The 19,664-nt window shown below is 38.9% G+C and overlaps 1 protein-coding gene across 8 annotated transcripts in view; it reads right to left on the reverse strand.

The window, feature by feature from the left end:
• The window catches only part of LTBP1 (latent transforming growth factor beta binding protein 1), a 184,395-nt gene that overhangs the window by 18,469 nt on the left and 146,262 nt on the right, over nucleotides 1–19,664 (reverse strand). For all 8 annotated transcript variants that reach the window (XM_053938697.1, XM_053938699.1, XM_053938701.1 and 5 more), the window contains 5 exons: nucleotides 16,767–16,892; nucleotides 14,446–14,589; nucleotides 4,671–4,853; nucleotides 3,281–3,367; nucleotides 801–929 (listed from right to left, as the gene is read on the reverse strand). In XM_053938697.1, coding sequence (XP_053794672.1) covers nucleotides 801–929; nucleotides 3,281–3,367; nucleotides 4,671–4,853; nucleotides 14,446–14,589; nucleotides 16,767–16,892 — 669 coding nt within the window. The remainder of the gene's footprint in view (nucleotides 1–800; nucleotides 930–3,280; nucleotides 3,368–4,670; nucleotides 4,854–14,445; nucleotides 14,590–16,766; nucleotides 16,893–19,664) is intronic.

A 19,664-nucleotide genomic window follows, 5' to 3' on the forward strand; every position in this document is an offset into this window, starting at 1 on the left:
GATAAATTACATTTAATCAGTTAAAATCCCACCCTTTATAAAGAACAATCATAGAATCCCAAGGTAAAAGGCTATTCTGCACATTATACATGGTTCTCTGCTTACAAAGCAAAAGCCAGGGTCATGGTCGTGAGTAATTTTCAGTTGAATACCAGGACCAAAGGAGTACAAGGTTGTGCAGGCTAAAATGGGCTTATCAATGACCTCAACTGTAATTTCACATTTCATATTAACTCATTGTGGAAAATAGCTATCCTTGAAACAAACAAAAAAAAAAAAAAAGTCTGCATCAATTTCATTTAATATAGTAAATCTAGAACACTTACCAAGTGAAAGGTGAGCTTCAACATTTCACTGCTCGCCCCATATACAAAGAAAGAAGGTTAAACTGTTCCTTGGCAGAGTAAGCAGCAGTGTGCATGTAAGGAGGGAGCCCCCTCTGATCACTTTTGCTGCCTGCATTAAGGCTGGCACCAGCTCTTGACTATGCACTCAAAGGAGCACAAAAGGCTGTTCTGGAGATGCAAACTCATGGGAGTAATTTGCTGAAAAAGGAGGCAAATAAAGCAAACCCTGCTCTACATGCCACAGCTATGTCATCCAGAATTGCTGCTCAGCCAAGCAGAAGAAAGGGAAATGACCCAATGCGTCTTACAAAACTGCTACAGGAGTCCGGAGGCCCAGTGTTTCTCCCCTTACTGGAAATGCCACAGCTCTGATGGGAATCCTGCTGTAGGAGTCTGCTTGTTTTGCCCATCTGCATACCATTATAGTGACAAGACCACTTTAAATAAACTTACCAAAGCACTGGAGCTTAACAGGGTCATAGTATGTGCCTTGCTTGCAGTAGCACTCATAACCTGGCTGCGTATTCAAACAGAAGCCATTTTTACAGATTTCTTGTCCAAAGAGTTGGCATTCATCAGCATCTGGGGAGAAAACATTAAAGGCTGTGTTACCATTTTAATTGTGATGCCACATAGACAAGCAAGATGGAATAAATTCTATACACTTCTCTGTTCAAGCAAACTTCAGTTTAAACAGAAAATCCCAGGAGCACAGTTACCCACAGAAAAAAACCCCATCAGACAACCGGTGTGGAAAAGGCTATGTAGCCAGAATGGAAAAGGAAAAATTGGTGGACCATTACTTCCCCTTGTCAGAATTAATTCCTGTGGCACACAGAGACTGAAATAATCTGCAGTTTCCCTTTCATTCCTTTGGTATCACATTGCTCCTAACTCCAAGCAAAAGAGATGAACAATATAGCCTGTATTTTCCCATATAATTTGCTTTACTGAAGGAATTCCCACTATGGGTCTAATTTAAGCACACCATCTGCTTACCAAACTAACTAAGCAGTTATGCTTACGGATGCACTCTCTGACTGCTCTTCTCTTTGCAGAGTTTGGTGACTGTGCTGTGCACAGTAGGAAATCTTCCTATCTGCACTGCTCATGGCTTTGTTGCTGAAAGCACAACTTCAGTGCAGCCTTCCCCCTCACAGGACCAATTGTGTCTGTGGCTGAACACAGGGTGGCAATCACTACAGAACTAGTGATGGCTGACAAAGAGAATCTACCATGCTTTCAAATGAGGCTAAACGTTTTCAGGGAGGTTTCATGGAAAATATATGCCAGCTCATATATTGCTTTTCACAGTTGTACACATTTTTTCCCAGTCTTATATTTATGTATTTGTTACTGTTGGAATTCCATTCACTTCCTTTTTTCCAGACTACTTTTCATTCGCTAGACCTACTTAGAGTAATCTGTTAAAGCTAGGTTGGTAGTAAAAATGGCAATAAAAGGCACAACTTAAAGTAGGTCATTCTTCTCTCAATACCAATTGTTTTAATTCACTGTCTTCTATATATTTACTCCCCATTTATTCTGGGACACCACAGATTTTATACCAAAGCTGTCATTTCCAGCTATACAGTAGTTTTAAAGGTGAATCATTCAAATGCTTCCTTTTTTCCAGAAGAACTGAACGATTTAGAAAACTATTTATTTTTACATCCACTCTTCCAGCCACTAAGTGGCTACAAACATTAAATATTTTGACTGTTTAGCAGCAAGAATAATGCAAAGATTAATAAGAAATGTCATGTTCACATCTGTCTTTTTCCTGTGGAACACAGATTTGTTTCTGGAGAAAAATGGGAAAGCCTGAAAGCAAAACCAAGGAAGGTTAGCAGGCTATTCACTTCTGACAAATAATTCCAATAAGAACACAGGAATTGCTCCTACAAGCAGAAGCTTGTGGACAAAAGCAACAGTAACATTTAAGTTAGTGTAACAGAGAAAGATCATATTACGAAAAGAGTACATTAGTAAAAGTTATTTATCTATTTAGTGTTTGTCCTTTGTGCCATTCCTAAGGTTTCACAATATAAATTTACGGAAAAGGGAAAAAGTCTTATTATGGCAGGGATTTGTGGAAGATATTTCCAGGTGAACTATTTCCACATTTCAGTATTTATAGCAGCTAGAGATATTACTAACCCTGAGGTAGCACAAAAACAACACAGATTTTATCTGAGACGAATTTGGATATGCTGCACACACAGCAAGTTCCAAACCCCCATTGTGAATATACACAGAAATCTTAGATCTGTAAAGATAAACAACACCCTTAAACAATCCCTCAACAAAAATACTCTCAGAGACTTTAAGATGAGCTCTGTGACAGTCTTAAAAATTATTAATGTTGATGGCTACTTCTCAAAACTGAAAAGAAATTTTGCTGATCTCACTTTTCCTTCTTGGTGATGCCAGCTCCCTCCCACCCACCTTCACCAACTTCTATCACTCTGATTTCTTTACTACCACTGGACTACCACCAATAATTATTACATGATGTTCTGTAATTAAAATATCATTGCTGAACTTCTCTTCAGTTTTAATATTCATTTGCCCTTGCAGGCCAAATGTTCAACAGAACTATTTCCTCTCTTCCAACTCCCCATAATATATTTACAAATTTAAGCTGGCATTGTATTCCATTTGTAAACAAGTATCTGTGGTTTGTGGTCACAGCACCTATTCCCACAGTATATAGCAGTTAGTAGAAATTAAACCAGAATATTACAGAGACTGTGTAATTGACATTCTTAACAACCTGTAGAATGACGATTTTCAGTAATGTTTTGTACTACAAACTGTTTTTATCACCTAATAAAGTTTGAATTAGTATGCTTACATTCCTGGCTCACATTTCTAGTCAATCAACTATCAGAACTTCTGAAATAATTAAACTTAATACAGTCAGTACTGACCTTTGTAATTCTGAGCAAGAAGCCCGTAAGATGATTCTCCAGAGGGAATGAAACCTTTTCCTTCAGGACACAAATCAGTAAATTCAGCTGGGAGAGAAAGAAAAAAAATGATGTTGTTTAAGAAGAAAGTATTCACATATGTAGTGTTACATGTATTTCAGGGTACTTTGAGATATTAGCCTTGTTTACATCTATCAGGCAATCATACACACCTTTAGTTTAATGGGGGATGTTAAATGCCACAGCCTGACTTTCCCCTGCTCTCAGTTTGCAGAGCTAGCTTTCACAATCCTCGCTGGGGTACCCGCAGCATCACATAGCTCCAGGCAAACTCATTTCTCCTGCTCTTTGGCAGGAGAATGTGGTCCTTACTAGGTTTCATGGTGCACTGCAGTTATAACAATACCAGTAGCCAAATTATCTTAATTAAAGCTAGCATGGGCCTCTCTGACCTATGCTGCAAGCTGTAATCTAGGCATACTCCAACTGAGATACAAACCCCGTCCACATTCTTCAGTCCTCATACAGGAAAAACACTAATTGACTGCAACAGGAGAACATGGTGTGCATTACAGAGAGAAATTATTTCAAGTGTCTTGGAGACTATACAGAATCAAACAAACCAATCCAAGCAGAGAGGCCCCTTTTTCATTTTGCATTTAATTTCAATTTGACTGATTCTAAGGTGTAGTTAAAACAGGAATTAAACATGAGGATGCATTTCTGTGAAAAGTAATCTTTAGCATTTAATCTCAAGGCTTATACATGTTCTCTCCTGTGATTTTTTTCCAGCTGGATTCTGAATTTCAGCCATCCTTGTTTATGTTTCAAGTACTGTTTTCAAAATTTGTGACAAATATCACATGGCTCTGTTTGTCTAATTTAATATTTAGAGGTTAAACAATGGTTATTATTAACCATTGTTAACCAGAGTATTATTAACTGATGCTCAGTAAGTTGCAAAATGTAAAACTAATGCCATAATATATATTGGTAAGCTGTAGTGCTGTAGAAACAGCATTACAAAGAATAGCTGCAGTCTCAAAAATGTTGTAATGGTTACCTTCGTTTTCCAGCTTGTGGAAAAAATCTAACATGTTACCATAGCATCTGGAAAAAGCTCTTGTGAGAATCGATATTTGCTTAAAATCACTATTCAGTAACAGGCTCTTTTTATCTCTAGGGCAACAGCAGAGAAGCCAATGGATTTACACCTGGTACAATTATTCTTATCACCCTTTCCTCTGTGGAGGGTTCCTATGGATAAGTCATGACTAAATACTACAAAATATGGGATTTAATGGGCAACCCTTCTCTGAAGGCAAAGGACACTGTTAACACAAACACAATGCTTCAAAAGCTTGCAAAGGGACAGAAGGCCTTCTCTTACCAGTTCCAACAACGGGGCATGGGAAGATTTCACAGTTATCACCCCAACCAGCACCCAAGGTACAGCAGCATTCCTGTTTGGTTACATTGGATGTAAGCACATTGTCACAGAAATTAGCATCATTCAGATTGTAGTAGCACTCCTTCTTTCCATCTTCCTGTTGATCAGCCTCTATTGGCATTTCTAAGGTAGAAAAGAAAACATAAACCACAGAAGATGAAACATGAAATTAGTCAGTTTTCCAGGTGGTCAAAAGAGCAGAGAAGAAAATGGTTAAGTACAAATTTTAGTTTAACTTTTTGACATTAGAAAGAATGATAGAAGTCGATGACTTGACCTTGGCTTTTTCAGACCTGTTCTCCAACTTGGCCATAAAAGAATTCCTTCAGTTTGCACTTCTATCATTTTCAAGAATGCATGAAGTACCTGCTCTCATGTTCTGCTACTAATTGACATGGCCAGTTTTTGACATGATGCTCTTCATATATAAATCCAAAAGCTCTTTGCAGAGGTAAGCAAATATTACAATCTCATTTTTTCAGATAAAGGAGCCAAGGCCTGACCTGAAAACACTCAATTTTCAAAAGAATGAGTATTTACAGCCCCTTTTAATTTCACTGTGAAAAAGCATGCTCCACATTTGAATACAATGCCCTTTATGATTTTTGCAAAAATAACTTACTGACTTCATAGTAAGCAGAGGAATATAATACAGCTGTCAAGTTAACTGACTCTGTGTTTTACTTTAAAATAGGAATCCAGCCAAGAAGGCAGATTTATTGCCTTAAGCACTGAGTGGGTCCTCTCACAATATTTATACGGACTGGAGGCAAAATAGTCTGTCCCATAGATCCAATAAATACCCTATTACTATAATAGTCAAAGACCTTTTGAAAGCAAAGCACTCCTAAAATACACCAAGAAGCAATTTTGAAAAGAAATACCTATTTAAAGCTTCTGTGTTTGCAGAACTCTGTCTACCTAATATTTCACTTCACAAAAATTATCATCAAGGGCTCGGAAGTGGGAACTACCACATAAAATTGTTATTCACACTTGATCGATATGAAAAACTTTTCACAGGTCATCAGTAAAGTCACCAAGTTCTAAAATTACGTATGCTCACATTTATCAATCAAACTCAAAACTTTATTCAGGAATTTGAGATAGATAAATCTTGAGGTGACTAGTTAATTTCCTTTTTATCTAGGGAAATTCTTTATGCTTAGTACTTAACAAATGTTTAACTCACAAAAAACATATTAAAATTATTGCATGTTGGCTGATTTCCCACTCTTTGAAATTTCACTGATTTTTACCCAGGCTCTTGCACAATAAGGTAAGCATGAGACATGTCTCAAGAAACACAGCTATTGAGGCAGGAATCAGAACTTCTATTTTACAGAGTGGCACAGCATTTCAAGATGCTACTGCAACAAATGTTGGCTCCATGGTGTAGCAGGACAACTGTAACAGAGTTGCTACCAGAGACGTGCTGGGATGACTCGCACAACTGGAGCACTGCAATGAACGGCTGTAAACTCTTGAGAAGGGATAGGGAAGGAAAGAGAGGCAGTGGAGCAGCCCTGTGTGTTAGGGAGTGCCTCAGTTGTGTGGAGTTGAACAATGAGGACGTTAGGGTTGAGTGTTTATGAGTAAGACTCAGGGGAAAGGCAGAAGAAATATTCTAAAAGCAGTTGGGATAAGTCTTGTGATCCTTGGCCCTTACTGTTGGGGCAGACTTCAGCATACCAGATGTCTGCTAGAAAATACAACACAGAGAGGAAGCAGTCTAGGAGATTCCTGGAGTGCATGGAAGAGAACTTCCTGACATATCTGGTGAGGAAGCCAGCCAGGGGAGGTGCCCCACAGGACTTGTTATTTGTGAACAGAGAAGGACTGGCGGGTGATGTGATGGTCAGAGGCTGTCTTGGGAAAAACAATCAAGAAATGATAGGGATTGTGATTCTTTGGAAGTGAGGAGGGGTGCTAGCAGATCTGCCACCTGGGACTTCCAGAGGGCAGACTTTCACCTCTTTAGGAGACTGGTTGAGAGACTTCCTAAGGCAGCAGTCCTGAAGGGCAAAAGAGTCCAGGAGGGCTGGATGTACTTTAGGAAGAAAATCTTAAAGGTGCAGGAGCAGGCCATCCCCATGTGCCAAAAGATGGGAGCCATGATCTCAAGAGGGAAGATCAGCCTGCCTGAACAGAGAGCTTTGGCAGGAACTTGGGGAAAAAAAAGTGAATCACCTTTGAAAAAGAGTCAAGCAACTCTGGAGTGGGTTTTAAGATCTCACTTAAGAAGTGTTTGTGAGGTGGGAGCTTGAAGATAGTGATGTCTAACAAATGCTGAAGGAATTAAATAAACTCCATCTCTTGCTATTTCAATGCTATTATCACTGCCCACCCATATTTCCCAAAGCAGATGGAACAAGGGAACTTTACTGGGCATGCAAATATTAGATCCATTTGGAGAAAAGCAGATTTTAAAATGTCAGCATGGATTGCCTATTACTGAACTTCAATAGTATGAACATGTGTAATAGTTCTTTTGGTTTCTAATTAGACACAGACAATTGGATTTACTTCTATTTTCCTCAGAAAAGTGACTTCAGTTTTGGGAGGCTGAGGGGCTGGCAGACACCCCCATTCAAATTTAGTATAATGTTGCCACCTACAAGGCTTTGCAGTTTTGCCAATATAACTAAATTGTACATTAAAGGATACACCCAGCTGGCTGCTTATTTCAGCTTTGTTAATTTAGCCTGTGGTCAGCCCTCATCTGATAATTACATTTTTCCATAATGTGTTGAATTTCATCAGCTGAGGTGGTTTTGTGGTATCAGTTGCTATCCAGTAGGAACTATATTAAGACTATCACGTCACAGAAATGCAGCTGAACTAAATCTGCCATTCCAAGGTGAGAGAGCAGTACTTCAGTTACCAATTTATACATTTTCCTTGGCCATTTGCCATCTGTCTAACTGAATTAAAGCCAAATCTTCATAAGAAGAGAAAGCATGGCTGTTTTCATGCTGTTTATCAGAGAAAGAACATCAGAAGCTGCCCTGGGAGGAAGGGGAGACAGTCTCATCATGTCCTTGTTTATTCCCATTTTACATATGATGTGTTGGTTTCTCCTCCCATTATATATTCAGCAGCTTAAATGGCTGTTTGCACAGCTGTAAGTGAGGGTTAGTCAAGAAGGTGTCATGAATGTTTGGAAAGCAAATGAGACACAAATCTTTTTTTATTATTTTTAAACTAAGATCAGTCTATGTCGACAAGCTTATAATTTCTTTGTCATAGATTATTAACTATTTAGTAAACAGGCTGTTTCTGAAAGTGATTTCACTAGGTATGTTGACAAAATATGACAGAAAATGCAGAAAATGAATGCTTATTTTTTGTATCATTGTTTCCTTTTTTTTTTTTTTTTTTGGAAAATGTAAAATATCTCTATACCTAAGGCATGCTGGTAAAGGAAAATAATTTTACCACATTTTTGATATAACTGTTCTATTAACAGCCTATGAGAGAAATTCTGTATAGTTGCTGCTGAATTGGATTCTGAAGTATTTCTTAGAAATAGATTTATATACCTTAGCATAACCTTAATCCTACAATATGTTTGATGCAAAATCATGCATCAGTAATACAGGATTCAGTGGATAATATAGATTAGCATATGCTTAGACTTCAGCATACACTGAAATATTTGCCTAAATAGTATTCTGTTAACAACTGTGATCTGAAAAAACCAAACCATAGAACTGACAGGATCTTTAAATACTGCAACTGTGTACCAACAATGCTCACAGATGCAATCAGAAAACTGGCTGCAAAAATGAAAAATAGTCATTATAGCTTTGTGACTTCTAAAAACTCAGCAAAGACTCAGATGACTCTGAGCAAACCGCTCGAGTAACAATTCTCACTTTCATTATCAGATTTTCAAGAATACAATAAAAATATATTGGTATGTGCCTACTGTTAGGGTGTTTAGATTTCTCAGCTGGCTCCACACGTGACAAGCGTGTACAGTGCATATAAATATACATGCATATATACAATTCAGGGATCAGTGCAAGTGATGTACATGTAAAACTTACAGCTAAGACTTCATCCACAGACAACTGAAATTCACATAACAATTAGAAAGCCCATAATGTTTAGGAAATTCAGAATCTGTACTCATGCACCAAATTTCTAGCCTTAAGGAACCTTTTGGATGATATTTATTAACTGCTACTTGGCAGCCTCAAATTTTTTGTGTTGGTGGTTGGTTAGATTGCAGGGAGGATTGATTTTGTTTCAATATTTATCAGTCTAGAAGGGACTTATGGTTTTGGACACCAAAACCATGATTTTGACTTATAAAGTCTATCAATTACTGTTAAATATATTGCCATAAATAACTGGTTGTATTTAATGTAGCCAGGAGAAAGCAACATCTAAATTAGCTGTAGGTAGCTAAGTGGGCCCAGGTTCCTTAGTGGAGATCTCCATGGCGATGCTGTACCTGATGCATCCCAGGACAGGGTTGGCCCTCCTGGCTGCCAGAGCACTGCTGAGTCATGTTCAAATTGCCATCAACCAGGATCTCCAGGTCCCTTTCTATGGCACTGCTCCCCAGCATCTCATTCCCCAGCCTGTCCATACATCCAGGGCTGTCCCATCTCAGGTACAAGATCCGACACTTTCCCTTGTTGAACTTCATACAGTTGGTGATTGCCCAACTCTCTGATTTGTCGAGGTCTCTCTGCAGGTCCTCCCTGCCCTTGAGGGAACCAACAGCTCCTCCCAGTTCTGTATCCTCTGTGAACTTGCTCTGTATCCCTTCCAGTCCTGTGTCCAAGTCATTTATGAAGATGTTGAAGAGCACAGGGCTGAGAATGGAGCCCAGTGGAACTCCCCTAGTGACAGGTGCCCAGTCTGATGTCACCCCATTCACTGTAACCCTTTGTGCCTGACCTGTGAGCCAGTTGCTCACCCATCCCATGATGTGTTTATCCAGCTGAGTGCTGGATATTTTGTCCAGAAAGATCCTGTGAGAGACAATACAAAAAACTTTACTGATATCCAAAAAGATTACATCAACAGGCTTCCCTTGATCAGCTAGGTGGGTTACCTTGTCATAATAGGGAATCAGGTTTGATAAGCAGGACTTTCCTCTAATGACAACATGCCAGCTGTGACCAATGACCATGTTGTTTTTCAGGTGTTTTTCAATAATTCCCAGAATAATCTTCTCCATAACTTTATCAGACACTGAAGTGAGACCGAAGTGACAGACCTGTAGTTGGCAGGACCCTTCTTCTTGCCCTTTTTGAAAATCAGGACAATGTTTGCCATTTTCCAGTCAGTTGGGATCTCTCCATATTCCAAAGACTGCTCAAAAATGATTGAGAGAAGCCTCACAATGACCTGGTAGGGTCTTTGAGTACTCTTGGTTCAAGCCCATTAGGTCACAGAGGCTTACAGGGATCCAGATGGAGCAGCAGATCTTGCACAAGTTCAGGGTCAGTTTATCATTCTCACAGCCATGGTCCTCCAGCTCAGATCAACAGGACCCCCTTAGCTTGTGTTGAAGACAGAGGCAAAGAACGCATTAAAAATCTCTGCCTTGTCTATATCCTTGTGAGGTGACCATCCTCATCCTGTAATGGGCCCATGTAATTTCTGTCCTGCCTTTCTCTATTAGTGTATTTAAACCTCCCTCCTTTTTATTGTTCCCCACAGTAATAGCCAGCTTCAACTCCAACTGAGCTTTGGCCACACAAATTTTCTCCCAGTAGTGGTGAGCAGCATCTCTGTAATCTTCTCATGTTATGTGACCTTCTTTTCACTGGACATATACCTTCTTTTTTTGTCTTAGCTCCAAAACAAGACCTCTGCTCAGCCAAGCTGTTCTTCTGCCTTGCCTTCTTGACTTTCCCCATTTCAGAATTGCCTGCTCCTGTGTTCCTAGGCGCTTAAAAAGCAACCAGCACTGAATGGACCTCAACACCTTCAAGAGCATTTTCTCAGGGCACCTGGCTAACTAGCTCCCTGGGAAGCCTGAAGTCTGCTATCCTCATATCTTCAGAACTGTAGCTGGCAGTTTCCTCTTGTCACCAGATTTTAAACCTGATTGCTTCGTGGTCTGTGCAAGACAGACATCAATCATCACTTCAGTCACAAAACCCTCCTTGTTAATTAAACAACAAATCAAAAAGGGCATCCTTCCTAGTTGGCTCCCTTAGTACCTGTACCATGAAGTTAGCATCGTGTTTGAGCAATCTTCTGGATCTGTTTGTGCCAGCTGTTTGTTGTTCCTAGTTAACATCTGGCAAGTTGAAGTCGCCCCAAAGGACAAAGAAAGTTGATTGGAGGTTTCCATTAGTTCCTCAAAGAAAAATTCCTCAGTGTCATTGTCCTGGCTAGGTGGTCTATAGTAGACTCTCACGATGACATCCATGTTATTTGTTTGTCCCTTTATCCTTACCCAGTGACTTTAAACCGTACCATTGCCATCGTAAGCTCCATACATTCCAGCCTTACCTGGCTTGCCTGAAGAGCCTGTAAACATCCAATGTGGCACTCCAGGCACAGTTTCATCCCACCAGATTTCCCTTATGCCAATGATGTTGTTGGCATGCCACCCCAAATCATACTTGTTATAATCCTCAAATATTCACTGTCCATTTTAGCTCCTATGTTAGTATATTAGTCTATGTTAGTAGTTCAAATGCATACTACAACATGCAACAGTTAAAACCACAATTATACTCAAACTTATTATTTATTACTATTACTGATTATTACTCAAAATGCATTGAGCTTGGCACTTGCTAGAAATTAATCACAAATAGCTTTATACAGTTGGTTAAAAGAATAAATGAGAAGACTTCAATCCAAAGCATGCATTTTTTCTCTCAGGTACAAAGATATATAGAACATAAGATTTTCATCTCCTACAGAATAAAGTTCTTTCCTCCTTTACCTTTTCTTACTTCTGAAACATTTCCTACATTTTATGAATGGCAGGGCAGAGAAGAGGGGAATGAGACAATCAAAGCCTTACACAATTTTTTGGGCTTTTTGACTGGAAAGTGACAATAGGGGCTTAAATTCCTGATACATACACTGGGAGGATTGTTTCAAGGCACAGCTAACAACAGACAAATTTCCAGCAAGTGGAATCTAAATAAAAGGAAGTCTTGAGAGCCCTAAGGGCAAGTAAAGAAAAGCATGAACACACAGCACTCCACAAATCCAACAGCCTTTAACCACATGGAAGAAAAGTTTCAAATTAAAGTAACATTTGAACAAATGTCACCTATTTGCACTTCATACAAGGGGGACAAACACTTCTTTATGCACAAAAATAAAGAATGAGAAATAAACAAGAGCTGGATGAACCAGCCTGAACTATAGATATCTGCAACAGGATAACACAGATTAAATTCTTCCTTTCTGCCTTTTAAGTTCTGCCTTTCATAAGCATGGTGCAAACTAATGCTGACAGATGATGTCCATATGCACCACAGGAACTCTGGAAGCACCATGCCTGACTTGAGTATGTGGCTTGTCAAAGCCGGAGAGGATGTGTGGCTATTCCAGCATTCTTTACAGCAAGAATAGTTTATAAGAAGAACTAACAACAGTCTTTTCTCCTTTTACTTTGGAAAAAAAGAGAGTAAGATCTCTGTTCCAAGTACTGCCATTTTGCCTTACTCTAGTCCAAGACCATATGATGTGAAGTACTTCTCATTAGCTCCTTGTGGTTTCCTATGAGAGATCTTGATGACCTTATCAGAGAAGAGACAAAGGCAAAGCATGTGTTTTGTTAGAGCCTGATGAATCCTGGAGGGGAAGGAAGAACAGTTACTCTCCAGACTGATCACAGCAAAGCTGTGCTTACTGCTGATAGCATCATGGAATTAGTCCTGACAGTAGAGTATCCATCTGTTGACAGTACAATCGGTCATACTGTGTTCTTCATCCCCTTCCTCCCCACAGTAATGTTAGGGTATGTCCTCAAATGTCCCTTGGATGTGAGTTCCTTTTACATGACTCAGGTCCTGAGCTAATTTTTTAGTTCTGGTGTTGTTTCATCAGCTAGCTGAACTCTCCTGAGTACTGCCGCCTCACAGGCCCAAAACATTCATCAATCAGCTGTTAATGATATTTCACAGGCAACTTCTTGAGTGCTGCTGAGTGCTACATTCAGTGATGTAAATATTTGTGACAATTAGGTCATGGATATTTCAACCCTCTTTACAAGTCTGAAAGATCACGAGTGATAGGAGAAAATAGCCATAGTCTGGAAGCTGTAAAGTTAGCATTCTGGCAAAAAAGCCAATTTCTCTAAGACTTTCTGGAAGCTACATCAGCCTGAAGTGTAAGAAAACAAGGAAAAAATACCAAGATTTGCATTCTGGAGGGGAAAAAAGCTGTGCAAGTAAATCCTGTAGTTTCTTGTAATCTGTTCATCCTCCTGTGGGTTTGTTCCTTTCTCCAAACTGGATCAGTGTAGAAATGTGAAAGCAGCTTTAAGAGTTCTAAACTAATTTTCAATTAGTGTATTTCTAGTAGTATTTTCAACACCCAAAACACTTTATAAGAAAAGCTCAAAAATCCAGTACAATGGACTAGTAGGAAAAACAGGAGTAAACCAGGCAAGGACACTTCAAGAGAGACTGACAACAGAGGTAGATTGACACCAATGTAGTGGCTTGAGTTTTTGCTTTCCCAACAACCCTCTCCTAGGACTAATATTAATTCTAAATAATGCTAATAAGAGGAGACTATTGTGCTGATTTTGGCTGGTACAGAGTCCTTCACAGTGGCTGGTATGGGTTTGGTTTTTGGATTTGTGCTGAATACAGCGTTGATAATAGAGGGTTTTTGTTATTGCTGAGCAGGGCTTATACAGAGCCAAAGCCTTTTCTGCTTTTTGTTCTGCCACACTGGTGATGAAGTTGGGGGTGCATGGGAGGTTGGGAGGAGACACAGCCAGGACAGGTGACCCAAACTCACCAAAAGGATATTCCAGACTGAATGACATCATGCTCAGTATATAAAAAGAGGAGAAGAAGGAGGAAGAGGGAGGATGTTTGGAGTGATGGCTTTTGTCTTCCCAAGTCACTGTTATGTGTGATGGGGCCCTGCTCTCCTGGAGATGGCTGAACACCTGCCTGCCCACGGGAAGCAGTCAATTAATTGATTTGCTTTGCTTGTGTGTGTGTGGCATTTGCTTTCCCTATTAATCAGTCTTTATCTCAACCCATGAGCTTTCTAGGGGAGTAAGTCGCTGCTTGGGGCTTGGTTGCCATCTGGGGTGAAACCACAACAACTAAATATAACTCCTGGTTTTAATAATATGCTCCCTTAAACATTGTCCAAGCATACTAATGAGTGTTTGAAAAAGTTTGGACAAAACCCAAAATCACTCAGGTCATAGACTTGATTCCATATCAGATTTCATTGTTACAGTACAGTCAGCGAGACTGTTTACCTGTAGTAATTGCTCAATATTACTGCCAAGTCTGTTGATGTATGACATTTAAAAGGTGCTTCTGCTGTATTTTCACTGCTAATGATTCACGGTTAACATATTCCATCCTAGAAAATCTTGCTCTCATGCACACACTTTCAACACAATGACGAAGTTTTACATTTTTCTGCTGCAGTTAAAGCAACACCAATACTTGAACCAGGTTTGCCTTTCCAATGGCTCTGTGTGCAGTTGAAATCATGCCAAGCATGCAAAAATCTGCTGGCATTTTACCTGGTGAGGTACGGAAGCGACACTGTCCGGTCATTGGATCGTACTCCTGGTTTTCATCAGAGCACAGACACAGGAAAGAACCATCAACATTTTCACAGAGGGCTTCGCCACATACTCCACTCAACATTTCACATTCATTCACATCTGGGGAAAAAATCCAAAACATAAATCAATTGAGACCCACTCCCGATTGTTCTTTATCTGCTGTATCTGTGCCAATATTATCTGCCAGATTACAGATGTGATCTCTGGAGAAGGATTAAAAATTCTCTAATACCTAAGTGGATTCCTAAACAAGTAGTAAATCCTTTGAAATAAAGACCCCTGAAAGTCACAGCACAGTTTATAGACTATTCATGTTGATTAGGTGCTGACTGTAGACCAGAACACAGTTTTTTTGGTGTTTCTCATTATTAAATACTTCCTTATCTGTGTATTCTCTTATTGGGATTTAAGACTTTGAGTAATTTAATTTGTTTTCTTATCTTTATTACCAAACTTTCACTAAACTCAAGGAGCAAAATGAACAGGTTTTGGTGAGATTCAGACTGCACTACAAAAAAGATAATTTCCTCTCCAAAATACCATTTTTCTTGTAAACAACCACCAAACAGAGAATTCCTCAGCCCCACTGCCACCATATGTCTATGCATGGACTCTCAGGCTGCTCTGGGACCCACAGAAGTTGTGCCCAGGTCACCCAGGGACCCCTGCTGAACACTGCAAAATTCCTCCCTCCAAAAAATTCCACATATTTTTAACTTGGATTCCATACACCTGCTAATGAGCCAACCTGAAATGCTTTTTTGACTGATAGAATTGTCTGTTGTTTAAACAAGGGTTACCAAATACTACCAAGATCATTTAACTTTACTTTCTTTTTAGTTGCTAACGTTGACATTTGAAAATCTAATGAGAGAATCTCATTAGTAGACTGAAATTATGCTGAATAGTATCAGAAATAGTAATTTCTGTAACACAATTTAGGAATTCTATAACTGAGTATGGTCTAACTTGTGAAACAGTATTTCATCCTTTTTACATCTTGCCTATCAAAATCTAGTTATCTGAATAAATGTTGATTTTTGTGTGTTTTGATATAAATATGGATTTTAACTTAGAGTTTGCTCACATTTTAAAAAATGCATTCAGATTTTTCTTTATCTTTTTACTGGCATACTGTCATAGGGAATAAGTCTTCTTTGGGGAACATTGCCTAGTCAGGAACTAGCGACTTAATCTCTCCCTAAATTGTTTTGGCTGATAACTGGCTTCAAAATTTATAAGAGTATATTATACTATACAGTATTATACAAGAAAAAAAAATGCATTATTTTGTGGTTCAGAATTACTTCAGTGTGAACTCAAAATTAAACTTAGTTTCACACCATCCTTTCCTTTCCCCTTTTATTTTTTATTTTCTTTGGTTCATTTGTTTTTATCTATGAGAAGTCACTATGACAAAATATACCTTGGTATGCAGCAAAGTAACTGTCAAATGGCATAAAGAATTTTGTAACAAAACTACTTAATATACTAAAATGCATACAAACACTCTGTAAAACTTCTAATTCCTCCGCTCTTTTTAGTATTCCATTTAGGTCTCTGTTACTGGTAAATGTGTTTCATCCTGAGTCTGGCTTGAAGAAATTGCTTAATGAATACCTGTCCTTGATCTGATATTAATTTCATGTTCCTAACTTGTGCTGCCTCAAGTGGTTCTCCAGCCATCACTATTAACAACAGATCTGGAAACCTATTAGTCACAAAAGAAATGTGCAGTATTTAAACATCTACAAAAATCCCACATCATTTCAGGGTGATAGGTGTCTTTCCTGGAGCTAGAAGCTAATGTTAAAATCTGTTTAAACACCATATGCCTAGGGAGGTGCCATCTAATTCAGCCTGGCTGTGCCACATTCCAGATGTTATTTCCTGCAGGAGGTAGTGCAGGGTCCTGGTTACTCAGCTAAGAGACTAAACAGATGTAGCACTTAAATAGGCTAAGATATTAAATTCATGCTATTATATTTGTGAATGGTTCTGACACACTCAAACAGGGAGGCTTCTTGGGTTTTTTAAAAGAAATAAAATAAGTGGTTCAGCTTATGTGCTGTTGTCTTCCGTTTGTCCTAATAACAAGTTTTCATTAAATAGATACAAAGTAAAGTTTCCATCTGGTACAACCCTATTTTACTAGTAAGTAGCATAAGTTTAATTTAAAAACGTCAGAAAACAAAAATGTGAAATGCATTCTGTTGGAATGCTGTTTTTCCTCCCTTGAACTTTGCAGCAGTGACTACTAACACCCATGAGCTCACCTGTACATCCTTGCCCATCCTGCGTGTCCTGGTACCCTTGGTAACAGAGGCAGCGGTAGGAGCCATCCATGTTTTCACAGAACCCGTGGGTGCCACACACCGTGCCATTCATACATTCATCCACATCTGCAAGGAAGAATTTTAACATCAGACAGGCTGTGTGACAGCCAAAGGCAGACATTCACAAAGAGTGCAGAACACCACAGATGGGCCATTTTGCAAACAGATGCACCTATGTCTCAACACATTGGGAAGGAGCACACAAAAATTAATATATGCACACAAACAATTTAAGAAATTGTTTCAGTGTTAGCTTTGCAGCAAATATGTCAGCAATGGTCAACTGCCTCCACCCATCTGTTTCACAAAATTTGCTAACCACAATATGATGTCACATACCACAGACTAAGGCATAGTTTAAATAATTTCTCTGAATGACTTATAGATTCTACCATTGTAGTATTATATAGTCAACAACATGAGTGAAACTGAACTCACTGTGCCTACAAAAAGAGTTCAAGGGTATTGTTACATCCCCTGTGCAGAAGTGCTGCACAGATTTCATTCTGGCTCTCAGCACAGATCACAGTTTGATAGTGTAAGTGGTCAATATCTGTGGACTGAGCCTTCTGTCTCAAGTCCTGTAAATCTACACATACAAGTCATCTAAATCAGGTACACAAAGTAATTCCAATGCTGCAATGTTTTCTGTAGTGGCCTTTTCATTTGTAGTTGCAGTTTTGGTTTGCTGGCCTTACAAGTAAGTCACTTGCATGTGTTAGTTTGTTCTTTGACTCAGCTGCCTATCAAGTTATAATGAAGCAGAGCTGGTTGTGGCAGACTGTGGTTTATTTTTCTAAGTGTATTACAAGTGCTAGGAATGCATTATTTTTATCTCCACTCAAAGTAAGACCTAAACCCAAAACCCTGGCCATATGTGGTCATTAAAGATGTCATGAGATGCTTTTCAAGAGGAAGAACATTAGCTGAAACTGTAAACCTCCCAGGGTATTAGGATTAGTACCTTCTGCCTTCTATATTCCTCTGCAGTCTGAAGCAGAGGAATTATTGCTGTATTTCTTTCCTAAAAAACATTATGCTGTTAAGTCAGGTTGCTGTCTGCTTTCCTTCTGCACATTTCCTCAAGGGATAATTGCATTTTAAATGGGGAATAAAGTGATTTATCTGAGTGCTTGTTACTATCATTAATTCTGCACATTTTGGTAGCCCTTCATGTGATGGACTCTATCATCATTTTACCTCCAGTGAAGGCCTTTGGCACTCCCTGAACTAAAGAACTGCTGGAATTGAATCCTGCAGTGCCACAGTCACCAAACAGGTGAGCAGCACCTGGTGCTTTTCTGTAAGGACAGAGTAGGGCTCAAATGTAGTCCTGCTTACTCCTCCAGCTCTTCACAGCTGTGTCAAACAAAAACCTACACACATCAGCAAAGATGCACTGCATTCTTATCCTGACAGTACTCACCATGCAAGGATTTTTTCACTTTTAAATGGTGTTTTATGCTCAGCTGAAAGGGTCTTTGAACCATGTGGTCACAGTCCCCCAAGCTACCAAAATTTGATCAGCATGTCATTACCATCCACACTTGTCACCTCTTTTGCTGCCCTCTTGCAACCCAAATGCTCAAATTCATCCATACAAGCTTTGCATGCCTCAGGGAATGGTGTTTTTGGGATCTTGAAAACCAGCTTTTCCTGTGTGCTGTGGTGGGGTCTGAACAGGTTTGGAATCACATGTAGACTTTTAAGGCCAGAAGAGTCTATCCAGAACCTCTCAAAAAGGCTAAAAAATCTGTCTCTGGCAATTTCTGTACTAATGGAGCAAACTGAGAAACTTTAACATTTTTCTCAGAAAGGCATGTAGTTTCATGTTAGGGTGTTTAAGTGATGGAAAACTTACTTTTCCCACTGAACTGATCCATTGGTTAACAAACTTCAGCCTACATTTAAAATGCAGGCAACAACTGTATGTACTAAATACACCAAAATCTAGGACACATATATGAGTATATGAGTACAATTGATGGTTATAAAAAAGATGGAACTGGCAGAAAATTATTTGGCTTATAAGTTTTCTAGTAAAGGTTTTAATGATCTTTACATCTTGATTTATTAAACAAAGGAAAAATATCCAAGGAATTTATTTTAGAAAGGCTATTATATTTGGCAAAGAATACAATAGCCAGTATGTTTATTCTCAAGAAATTGAATATGAAAATTTGTATGGTTTCTGGATATTGAACTTATTGAAACCTACCAGAAACCTTTCTAGTAGGATTAATTCAGCAACATGAATAAGCAACTTACCTGTGCTAAAGATTGTCAGAGGTGAAGGGTCAAGAGCTACCTTTTATACCTTTTCCTTTTCAAGTCCCCACAGTGACAGAATTATAAAAAGATGCATACAGAGTTAGTGGGAGGAAGACAGTAAAAATTTTTTACAATTGTGTTTTTCTGGTCCCTCCTTCTTGCTGCTGTTCACTGTCCCTGCATAACATATCTGATATTAATAGTCTTATGTGATCAGCAAAGTTTCACATACCTATTAAAAAAAATCTGAATACTCTGTCTCTTAATCAGAAAGCTCTGTTAGGAAAAGGAATTCAAAATGAGTAAACAATGGTGGTTTGACAGCCTGGAATTTTGGACAACAGACAATAACAGTGTTTGTGTTTTCAGTGAACAACTATGTTTAAAGAACAAAAAGTTCCTGAGCCACGGGACAGTTACTGTTAAAAACCTGTGCAGAAGAAAATACAACTTTTAGATTGTTATTGATAGAGATTTTAGAATTACCCCAATTACAGAACTCTTCTTACTTAAAACCTAAATGTTAAAGGAAACAAGGGAATAGTTCAGGCAGCTGGATGTTCACAG

This window comes from Vidua chalybeata, chromosome 3 (genome assembly GCF_026979565.1).
Source record: "Vidua chalybeata isolate OUT-0048 chromosome 3, bVidCha1 merged haplotype, whole genome shotgun sequence".
Taxonomy (NCBI): Eukaryota; Metazoa; Chordata; class Aves; order Passeriformes; family Viduidae; genus Vidua; species Vidua chalybeata.